General features: G+C 42.5%; 1 protein-coding gene across 3 annotated transcripts in view; it reads left to right on the plus strand.

Annotated features, from left to right (window-relative positions):
* The window catches only part of Znf521 (zinc finger protein 521), a 267,522-nt gene extending 255,859 nt beyond the window's left edge, over window positions 1–11,663 (plus strand). For all 3 annotated transcript variants that reach the window (XM_087193984.1, XM_087193979.1, XM_087193983.1), the window contains one exon: window positions 10,851–11,663. In XM_087193984.1, the coding sequence (XP_087050110.1) occupies window positions 10,851–10,880 (30 nt within the window). In that variant the 3' untranslated portion in view covers window positions 10,881–11,663. The remainder of the gene's footprint in view (window positions 1–10,850) is intronic.
* Window positions 11,664–12,213: the final 550 nt, after the last annotated feature.

Below are 12,213 nucleotides of genomic sequence, written 5' to 3' on the forward strand. Positions count from 1 at the left end.
TTTTTATGTATATTTTCTAAAGTGAATACCCTAGAAGACAAGCATTTGGTTGTTTATGGTAAGGAAAGATGTTTTCTGTTCTTCTTAATGATTTATACCATGTTTGACTTACTCTTCATACGAGTTTGCCTCCTGCAAAGTGTGGCAATGTTTTTAATAAGAGAAATGATACACTACAAGGAAGTGGCACTTCTTTTGCTTTCTGCCCAAGTTCTATAAACTATTTTTTATAATTATTGGAATTCACTTGAAAGGAATCCTGTTCCTATCAAGTGGAAAAGCAGAGTCTTGGCTCCTTTTCCCCACAAAGGTTATACTTTGAATATAAATTACAATGCCCCGTGCCTCTCCCATTCTAATCAGATGACCTTTTGAATCTGATGGACCAGAGTTTAAATCCTAAGCCTGCCAGTCAGTTTTTAAATCAATGCCCTGCTCCAACATCCTTCGGTACCTGACTAAATTTCAATGGATTTCAAACATACAAGCGCAGTCGGTAATGTGAGTGGAGTCTGGCAGCTGGTGGCAAAAGACCCCAATTTGACTGCAGAATCTGGAGCCAGGCAATGCGACTGTGGTTCATTTCAATAACAAAATCTCTTAAAAACACTTTCCAACATTCAAAATCTAAGAGAAAAAAGAAGAGCGGGAAATTTGTGATATTTGGAAGAGGACATTTCTAAGTAGTTACCAATCTAAGCTCCCATTATTTGCCACTAATTACTACGCAGGGCTGTTAAATATTTAGCAGAAGTTTGTTTAATTGCGTTTGACTGGGAAAGGGATGCCTGGATGTGGCTTCGGCATCAAGAGCCAGTGGAGCCCACCCGAGAGCCTGGCAGTGAGGACATTTGTATTCGCCCGAGATGAACACTTTACAGCATCAGGCAAGCCTTCTTTTTTCCTTCCTTCCACATTTATTTATCTTTAAGGTATCTAAAATTAGAGCACGAAGAAGGAGTGCTGTTCCTGGATGTAAAGCTGGAAGAAGGTCATTCTTAACCTTGTTTACAGATGTTCTAGTTTAGAAAGCACCAGTGTGATAAATTAAACATTACAGGGGAAAGAATTAAAGCTTCCCAACAACTGGCACATGGACACATATGTCTGAGCCACTGACTTAATCCCTGAATATCTTATTAGATGGTATTGCCTATCGCAGCCTTCTGTCCCACAATAAGCTGGAATCCTGCAAATTCCAGAATGGGAGCAGGATCCTGATCCCCTGGCCTCTCTCAGTTTACTTTGCTGGCTTTATGTAGTTTGATTTAAATTTATTGTTGACTCCTTGCAGGTAAACAGGTAGCTCAATTCATTGTTATCTTTAAGAAATTGACTCTGTACTTTGAATACATTCCTCAGTGGCTGTTTTGCTTTTTTTGTTTAGCTTGTTCTTCCAATTTGGCATTTTTACGGTGTTGTAGTACATGCTATTGTCATCCAAAATTTCGAGCCTGTCCAGTATGCAAAACTTATAGGAGTCAGCCGACAACTAGATTGTTATTGCTGTTCTTAACTTCTTCAAAGAACAGGGAATTGTTACTCTGTTAATGTTTCCCATACATGACCTAATTGTGCGGATTGTCCTTCTTGAAGAGAGGATCGAGTGGCTTGTTTTACTTCTCCATGATGTTGAATTTTTAAAATAGGAATTGTTCTACATTCACAACTTGAACATAGCGTTATTTAAGTAAGTAATCTTTACTCAGACTTCTGAAGACAAGTCTCAGCTGGGTATTCTTGCTACGTTGCAAATCCATCATGTGCTTTTCTGGGACTCTCAGCTTCCCTCATGTTCTTTTCTCTATTCACTCCCTTCTCACCTCTCCTCAGCAGACAGGTGTAACTCCCCTGGGAACACCGAAGGTGGGTTCCCTTGCTCGATATCCCACAAAACCCTGTCTCTCCTGGTAGAAGTGTGGTCCGTGCACTGAGTGTCCTTTATCCCTGTAGCTGGTGCAGCCCAACCTGTGGACTGGAACACATGGTTCATGAACTCCTTCATCCCTGAAGCCATCTCAGCCACTGGACTATCCATGAGACCTTGAAAGTGGGTTTAAACTCTGGGATTTCATGTGCTTGTCTCCAAATTGGGCTACTGCACCAGACCCTGCTGGCCCTTCCTTCCCCCGGCCTGGAGACCATGTCTCTACTGCTGGGCTCTTTGCAGGTGCAGATATTCCTGTCATTGAACGTAGACCAGCAAACTGAGGGCAGTGGATCTATCATTCTTTCAAAGTAGATATTTGTTTCCAGACCCTTAATACTCATTTCTAGAGTTAACATTTGACTCCTCTTATATATTATTGAATTCCAAATATTCCTAAGACTGCATTGGCTAACTACCACTCACACTTTCTGTTCACTGGTGGCACGTGGAAGGACTAAGTAAATTGTTCAATGAGTGGACATTTCTGGAAAGATTTGGTTCTTCACCCAATTCTATTTATTATATATCTCAAGGAGTCTTTTCCACAGTTTTTGGACAATGGCCACTTTTACCCTGTGACCATGTATTTTTTTTTAGTACTGGGGTTTGAACTTGGGACCTTGCGCTTGCGAGGCAGGCTGCAGAAACACTGAGCTAAATCCCCGGCCCTGTGACTATATTTTAAAACTCCATGTAATACAGCCACTGTGGTACATAAGTGTCCCTTTGCAATGCTTTCATTCTATTTTCTTACCATGAGGGAGATGCCTTGTAGACTGAAGAGTAAGTAGCAGATTGCAGCATGGTATGACAAGCTCAATGTGTTTTCAATACAAAGAAAATTCAAAACAATGATATGTCTTGCCTATCCACATCTGTTCCTGGACCTGACCTCTAAGTTAATATTTGGTAAACCTGTCAGTGACAAGTCAGGTCAATGACAACACTGCCTCATTATAGTACTCAACTCAGTGTACTCCCCAGACCTGCATTTCTCCTACCTCTTAGAATTCTTCTTCCCATAGAAACTTCAAATGCCTTGAATGCAGAACTCTCTTTATCTTCAGTCTCTCGTGTTCTCACGCACACATGTTTTCCAAACAGTAAAGGTCAGTGGCCCCCAACAGAGAGTGATTTTTTTCCCACCAGGGCATATGTGGCAATACCTGGGGACATCCCTGGTCATCACAGCTGTGGAGGTGCTACTGATGTGTTGTTGATAAAGGATGGGGAGGCTGCGAAACGCCCTACAATGCACAGACCAGCCCCGAGAACCATGAATTTTCCAACACCGTGTACTAGTGCTGTGGTTGGGAAATGTCCCAGACCGTCCCAAATGTCTCCAAATTCAGTAGTGGTGAGGTTGGGGAATATACGAAAAGGCAAGGCCTACTGAATTTCTTGAACCTGTTTCATTTGAATCTTCCTAAAACCCAGCATGTGAGTATTTTGTGTAGTGACTTGGATTACGTCAGGTCCTACTTTCTGTGATTAACATAAATATCCAGAGAACGACAACAAAAAAATGCCCTTTGGAAAGATTTATTAGAATGTGAAATTGTTTCCTATGGGAAGTGTGATGGGGGCTTCATTGCCAGAATCATTTAGAAGTGTCCTGTAGTAGAAACTTTATAAAACAATTCAATTCTTTTTTGCAAGGGGACAAACGTAAATAACCTAATTGTCCTTAATAATTTGTGTTTCTCTGAACACTTCTGATGATGGTTTCACCTTTTGCTTCAATATAGCTTAGTGTCACCTGAAAATGCTTCAAGATGTCATCCCAAGCCCCTGTGAACTGTTAAATGTCAAAAGAAAAAGCATCAGTGTCTCTGTAAGTTCATGGTGGTGACATTACCCTATGAAAAAATAAAGAGGGAAATTCTGTCAGTGCAAACATGATCATAAATGCAATATTCAAGGCATTAAAGAGGGGCAAAAGCTGATCATGACAGACAGTTTCAGAAACGCCATTACCATGTCATAATAAAAGAGTTGAACCTCATTCTAGAAAATTCTTCAAAGACAAAAATTATGAGTCAGATTTCCTGGGTATGAGAAATCCATGACATGTATGTTTTTTCTTTTTCTTTTTTTTTTTAAATTCTCAAAGCACTTTGGGACAATAGCATATATTTGTCTTTTAAAGAATATCCATTAAACTGTATCTCCTCAAACATGTATCTCTACATATATATATATATATATATATATGTATGTATGTATATATATTCCTGATGTTTACCAAACAAGGTCTACAGAAACACAGTGGTCCCAGTTTTCATCAGCCAGGAAAGGTATTGCCATAGACAGAGGAAACTCCAGGGTGGAAGGGTTGGGTATACATGCAACTGTATGTTATCTGAGTCTTTAGTATTAATTTTAGAACATTCCTAATGGTACTTCAAGAGGTATAGCAATTCACTTCCAACTAATTTAAAATTATGAGTACTTTTGTAATTGTATGGACTTTGAGAATGTTACCTTATTAACATCACTGTCTCGTTGGCCTTATTAAGATTTTTAAGGGGCCACCCTTTGCCTTTGTGACTATTTTTTCGCTAACATATGAGGGGAGCAACCCAGTATCCTGTCATCATTAGCTGTACACACCGTTAGGACTATTTTACTAGCAGAAGAAGTTGGGGGTGAAAAAGAGAGAGGGTAGAAATGTAAAAATCTTGATTAGAAAGTATAATTTAATAGAACATGTATTGAACCAAATGTATTGATTAATGTAGAAGATATAGTACTTATATTGATTCAACCCAGAGATTTAGTACTAAAAGCTCTAAGCCAAAAAGCTGTTGCAGATTGCTACAAAAGTCAGTTTAATGCCGTCCTTGAGAATGCCTTCACAAAGAAATTCTTCTAATGTTTGAGGACTAGGTAGAATGCGGTATATGTCAGTCTGATCCCGGAGGGTTTTATTTTGTACTCTAATAGCTGTTACGAGCCTACATTATATCCAAGGAGTAATTTTCCTTAGGGGTGCCCGGCTCGCTTTGTGTCAATATTCTAGCATTTTAAGTCACGTACAGTATATGCTTCTGGGAACAGAGAAGGAGCCAGCCAGACTCATAATGGTCTGCATTCATTAAGAAAGGCAGCAGCTTCTGTCCCTCCATTGCCCACTACAGGGATGCCTCTTTGGCCTTCAGGGACCTGTACAGATGCATTTAAAGAAAGCTTTATTTTGAGTGGGCAAGAGATGAAATGTAGGACTCGCAGGCATTTCCTAAGTTAGCTATATGCCCGAGCACAGGGTGACCTTAAGGGGTCAAAGAAGAATGCAGGTCAAAAGACTTATTATCCAGCCTGTTGGAAACCAATTGCTTTTGTTTAAAAAAAATAAAGCAGTAGTGCTTAAAGGTTGACAGTAATATAGAACTCTGTTTGCAGCCTGTAAACCGCCCAACTGTCTGTGAACTGGAATATGCTTCTTGAAAAATAAGAGCATACTGATTATCCTCAGTGTTTACAGATAAAGGTCCAACCCAAGTGATAAAAGAAAGGGTAATATAATTAGTTAATCAGTGATGATTGATTACGGATGTTTGTGTTCTTCAACTAAAGAAAAAACAACATGCTGCCACGGTGCTGTCACCATCTGTTGAAAAGAACAGCCACATTTAATCTTTATATTTCTTTATTTCTTCTCGCCTTGCATTGTTTCTGAACCACAACTGCCTACTATTTCATCTGGTTGGAAAACATCTCATTTAAATTGAATATAACCACAGTTTAAATTCGAGATTCTAATGGCACAGTGAATTAGTGGAAAGCTTGTTATTTTTTTTTCCATTCCCTTTTTAAAAAGCATGCTGGCTCTCTTTTCTAGTCTTAAAAGCTTGTCAGAATTTGTTGGAAACAAAAGGCTATAAATAGAAAAGTCATGGTAAAAATGATTAACATCTTTGAGTCAACAGATTTCACAAAACTCCCATTCAAAAGCTGTTTTTATTTTTATTACCACTGCCACTTAACATTTTGTTGATGCCAATGGAGGGTTACAAAGCACAGACAGACACTGTCGCTGCCAAAGAATTGGAAAAGTCAAGGCAATCTGTGGGCACAGCTTTTGGGGGTGGAAATTGAATTTTTCAATCCTGGGAAGGTAGATTGCCCCCACCTTGGCCACAGGCTTTCCTCCAAAGTTAAAGTCATCACAGCAACCTTCATCACCCCCAAAGTTAAGGTCTAGGTGCAAAAATTCATATTCACATCAAGATTTCAGGAAACTAGGGTCACATCAAGATAGCAAAGTGAATAGTTTCTCAGATGATCAGGGGTTTTTATTTTTATTTAAAAATATTTTTCTTGGACTGCATTTAAAATGGGATTAAACCGTTTGGCCAGCAAATGTGGTCAGCCCTCAGAAAGAAGGAGGCTGAATTAATCATTTGTTAGAGTGCCAAGCCCAAAATGAGAATTCCAGTCTTGTAAAATGGAAGGCATCTCATATTTTAAAAGAAATGCATGGTGCTGGAAGGGAATTTTTAAGACCCTCATCTGTTTTTTAGCTTTCTAAGCTTAATTTCACATTTACAGATGAAAAAAGAGAGGGAGAGAGAGAGAGAGCGAGAGAGAACACTCTTTCAAATGGGGCCCTTTACAGGAAAGAAAGTGTTTTTGAAACCTCACTATTAAGGTATGTACCTAGACAGAGCATCTTTTAGGCTTTAAGGTGGTTTGTGGATTTGATATTTTTAAGCGCAAACCCCCCTCGTGTAAAACAACTGTTCATAACTGGGATTAATGGTTTGCAATTTTCAGTTACTTAGACATGGGGTCTCCAGGAGATGGCTTTTTGCAGAATAGAATATGGCTCTCTGTGGGATTACCGAAGTTCTCTTCTCTCCCACTTCCTTTGCTGTCATCACCCCCCACCTCCTCCGATGTTGCACTGATGTTCTCCTCGATTATGTAAAACACTTTCCCTTCATTGGAACAGATATTTTTTCTCATAACCTGTCATTGCATTAAAGTACTTTGGGGACTGTGAATTGCTGTGTAAAATTGGTGAGATTACCCACTGCTTTGTTCTAGTGGAGTGGTTTCCTCCAGACCTAAAGAGCTAAAACTCCTACACAGGCAAAGCTCTTGCAGAAGCTTGGCCGGTGGGCCTTCCACTCTATGCTCCTGTGTGTTTGTGTCCTCAGAGTCTCTGGACTGGCTCCGAGGTATGGCCAGTGGCCAGGGTCAGAGCAAGCGTGCCTTGGAGCCCACTTCTCCTTTTGCTCAGAGCTTCTGTCGTCTACCTTTTGTCTTTCCACTTGCTTCTTGTCTCCCTTGCCAAAGCAATGATGCCTATGATTTTTTAAAACACAAAAATCACTGAGTGCTCTCGGAGCAGTTTACTGTTTATCTTCTGAGAGGATCTCTGGTCCCCTCTGAAGACTGACTTCACATCTGTTCTCCCCAACAGCCACAAGCCCATCAGATTGGCCATGTGGCTCAGCTCTGCCCTCCCTTCCTTCAGAAAGTGAAATCGGGCCATTTGTATTTTCAGTGGACTCGGAAGAAAGCATAGGGGAGGGGAGCACAAACATCCCTGGGCCCCTCAAAGGTGATAAGAACGGCCCTTGAAGATGAACCAGAATCATCTAAATTCCCTAGCACCAGCACAAATATTCCCATTCCCCAAGAACTTCTAGGACTATGCCTCCTTCCCACCATGGAATTACTATCAGTGGTGGACGGCCAGGGCTGTAGAGACCCTGTCATGGCCCTCAGGTGGCTGGGGCCAAAAAAGAGTAAAGGTGGGCGTGCTGAAAGACACCTCGGTGGTAGGCAGGCATTTCCCCATCAGGAGGACTCTGTGCCTTTCTCATTTTTCATGTCACATTTTGCATTTCGATGTTACTTATATCAGGGCTCTTTTCCTTTTGTATAAACTAGCATATCACAAGCTCTGTTCTTGTCCTTGCAAAACGTTTATATTCTTATCTCTTACATGCAAAGCTTAACTCCTTTGTAGAAGTGACTTTAATCTGTTGCAGTTAAGTGATGTTTATATATTTGTTCATTTCTTTGTACTTCTGAAGAAACTAGTACAACTTCAGTTAAGGAGGAAAGTCTCCAAGACACAGCTATTGCCAACCACTATGGGCGACTGTAACTTGTTTGGCAATACCTCAATATAGGCGCATATAAAAACACTGGCAAGATTGCAGTGTGTTTCCCTTTAATTAATCCCTGGAGTCCTTTTGAATATAGAGTGTCCATTGGAAGTACTTACACGTTTAAAAATAATGTGATTAATACAGACACACACGCTCACGTGCACATGCACATACGTATTTAGGCTGTTGTTAAAAATGAAAAGAATGATCTTTATCCACATTAAAAGACTTCAAGACAAAAATGATGGTGTTAAATTTCTTTCTTACACTGATTATAGTTAAAAAAAACCAACATACGTCACCCTGTAATTGTCCCATCATTTAAGTAATTAGTGTCATTGCATCTTGTACTTCTTTTTGTAATTTTTTGGATTCCTTTTCCACTTTCCTATAAGATCACACTTGACTTTGGGATAGCAAAGGGTATGAGAAACTTGGTATTTGAAAACTTGAACTTCTTTGTTGTTTATAAATCTCCCTGGCCATAATTGTGTTGATTGTTAAGGAAACAGAAAAGCTTTTTGTTCTCATCAGTGTTTCAAGTATGCCTTCTGAAAACCACTTTTCGGACATTTAAAATCAATACATAAATAAAAAAGAGTTGGCATAAAAGTAGTTTACTCTTGAATGAACTTTGAGTCTACTGCTACCAAGGAGAAAAGCATCTTTCTCTGAGCTCATCAAAGCAGGCTATGTTTTAAAGAAGGGCGAAGGAAATAAAATTCTCCTCATTAGGAATAGGCTTCTCATCACCTTTTCTTTGCCTCTGGCTTCAGCCCCTCGAGGGTCGTGGCAGGGTCTGCCCAGGCCTGGCTGCCCATCCCTCATCGTGCTTCTCGCAGTGGGGTGGAGTGCATCACCGTTACCAACCTGCTTCCCAGTGAGCTAAAGTCTCGGGCAGACCAGGGAAGAGCTGGGCCCTGTTCTCGCCTCCCAGCCCCTCACTAGCGCAGCAGCCCCAGCTGGGCCAGCTTCAGCTGCCACCCCGCTGCCCACGTCCCCTGAGCAGGCCATTGGCTGCTGGAGCTCATGGATGGGATGCCATCAGAGCAGAATCTCAGGTGAATTCCTCTGCTTCACACACTCCCGTGGCTCCTCTCCACCTCCACAATCAGGTCTGAACTCCTTGGCAAGGTTTATAAGCCGCATCATCGTTTTGCTCTTAACTGTGCACTGACTTTAGTTTTCATGTGTACTCTTGATTTGGGACACTCCAGAAGGCGTCCATCAATCTGAAGGAATCACACTTCCTCATGCAGTCACGCACGCACACGCCTCGCTGCAGGGCCATCACGCGTGCAGGTCCTTTGGCTGGAATGCCTCCCCTGTGGCCCCGCTTAGCTCTCCAGACTCAGTGACAGTGTCAGCGTGCTCCCCTCCAGCAAAGGTGTCCCCTAGGGCTCTGCATGGCTGGGTGCAGCCTGGGCACCTCTCCTTCCTTTCTAACACACCCTTGGCCACGTTCCTTGACCATCAGGGGTGCACATGACTTTCTTTTAAGGCCCAAAGGCAGGGAGCACACTCTCTCTTCAGTCGCCTTTGCTCATCACTTAGTTGCACCATTGGCCAAATCCTTACTAAGCGCTGGACACTGTGGGCTGTGCTGGGTAATGAGACAAGCATCCTACAATGATTCTGAAGGAATGAGCCTCTGAGGGAACCCAGAATGACTGACATAGACCAGAAATCAGGCCCCAATGTGACCACAAGATGAGATCTAAGATGTACAGTGTAAGCAGTATGTAGGGCAGTAGGACATCCGAGAAGGGAGAGATGAGTTTTAAGTCAGATGCACATGGAAGCCATGGGATTTCAAGGTTGGTCCTGATGCTCTGATCTGATGGTGTGAAGGGAACACAGGCAAAATGCATGGTGGAGAGCAGACTGGAGAAAGAGGAGCCAGTGGCATCGGGCTGCCTTCAGACTGAGGCACCAGAGGACAGTGGTTCACAGGCCTGCCTGTGTCTGCAGCATCCCGACCTGCTTTGCCTCCTCTGGGCTGGATGTAGGTCCGGAGTTGCACAGGTGTTCTAGTCCCTATCTTGCACTTTGGAAAGAGGGTGTTCACTCCGACAGGGTCCGTGGTAGTGGTTACAGGAAGGGGGTTGTCAAACTACGGCAGATGCTGCATCCATAGAGAAGCATAGTGTCTGGAGTCGGGGGGACACTACAGGCTGCTGTGACCTGCTCCTGAGCCACAGGGTAGCCACAGCCACCAGTCCACCCTCAGCAGAGAGGCTGGGGATGCTTCCTGCCCCCTCTGTCCATCGTTAGCCAGGTGGCTCTGGTATTAGGTGTCCCCATCCAGGCACAGACAGACCACCGACTGCCAAGATGTTCCCCATCTATAGGGGAGTGGGACCAAGGCAGGTGTAATCCAGGAGAACGATGCACAGCTGAGCAGACTGTTAAAAGACTGAGGCCCTGGTCCTTTGAAAACGGGCCATGCTTTGATAACTGGAGGTGGTGGGAGGCGGGAGGGGAGAGTGGGAGGGAATGGCAGAGGCAGAGGAAAAGAAAGTGTCACCCACATCTGCCCTCCCAGAGGCTCCTGGCCCTGCCGGTTCCTGCTGGTTCTCCCAGGTAGCAGCTTCATTGCGCCTGAGCCCGAGCCCCAGCGGGGTTCAGGAGCTGCCTGTGTCTGAGCCTCCCCAGCGACAGTGAGGAGGCGAGGCACACACAGCGGAAACAAACTCGGTTTGCCTGCCATCAGTCCGTCTGCCCTCCTCTGTGTTTGCTCTGGTCAAAATAAAATCACTCAAGTTTTTCTCCTTCTTTTTCTTTTTTCTTTGCAGAATCATACGATGACCCAACACAGCAGTTAGTGCAAGTATGGTCTCTCAAGGAGAATAACTCTTGTGGCACAAAAAGGGAACATGTTTTACTCTTTGCACGAAACTTTCATTGTTAATGTATATTATTCAGAAACATTGTATTGTACCATAAAACTTGTATTATCAAAGCTGTTGGATGTTCATGTGTTTGAACTTTTGAGCACCGGATAGACTCCTTGTATATAAAGTGTTGCACATGTATTATGTCGTCTGATACTAAAATGGTCTTATAAAGACAAGTGGACTTGGGCCCTATTCAGACAAGATTTTAAAAAAAAAGAAAGGGAGCAAAATGGCTTAAGACAAAGTATTTTCAAGGAAGACAGATTAAAAACAACTGTTACACATGGGACTATGGTTGGACTTCCTTTTATTTACACTTAAGCCTAGAATTTCTCTTTTGCTATATCAACGGTTAAAATCCAAGACTATTTTTTATTGCTGAAGATTCTTGCAAACCACGAAGAGATGTTCTCAGAACAGAACCCCACCGCTGGATAAGGCCCGTATATATATTTGTAAGCCTTGCAGTCCGACAGGTAGCATCACTATATATGCAATAGTTGTTATGTAGACTGTCAAAGAATTTTTTTTTTTCCTGGATACATTTGAAGCTTTGAGTGTTCAAGGTTTTCCTTAATGATTTCACACAGCCAAATTCTTGAATCAGTTGAACTAACCTGTATGTTACTGTTATTAATGTTTACTCTGCGGTCTGAACCTGGAGATTACTGGAATTGTTTTCCAAGAGGAAATAAATTCAGTTTACCATTAGGTATGAGTGTTTTGTGTGTTTTCTTTTTCTAGTTACTCCATCACTTAAAAAAAAAATCTTAATTGTCTGCATCCTTGGATGGGAAATCTACTCTTGAGCATATCCTGGGCATCACCTCAATCATATTTAACCTTTTCGCACTGGACCAAATGCACCAGGGAGGATATTCATCATCCTGCATAGGGAAGAGACCAGACCCAGTGTACTTCTCCTCTCAGAGACACTAACAGGTCACATTGTACTTGAGGGTTCTGACATCACAGATGGATGTGATAGCTGTTTTCTGCATAATTTGCAGCCCAATTCGTGTCATGCTGTGCAAATCTGAACTCCAAGTAGATGGCTGCAATTTGAGAGGCAGTTTGGCTTATGTGTACTTAAGAAGCAGCCTTGTTCAGAAGAGCAGGGAGTGAGAGGGTTGTTAGTTCTGGTGCTGGCACTGCTTCTCAGTGGGGTCTTCTCCAGTCACTTCACCTCCTGGTCTCAGTTTGCCAGGCCAGGGAAGGTGGCATGAGCCACCTTGGTCATGAGCCTGCACACAGACAGGGG

Source organism: Heterocephalus glaber, unplaced genomic scaffold, assembly GCF_053883595.1.
Source record: "Heterocephalus glaber isolate CG9 unplaced genomic scaffold, H.glaber_assembly_v1.0 deba00000331, whole genome shotgun sequence".
Classification (NCBI taxonomy): Eukaryota; Metazoa; Chordata; class Mammalia; order Rodentia; family Bathyergidae; genus Heterocephalus; species Heterocephalus glaber.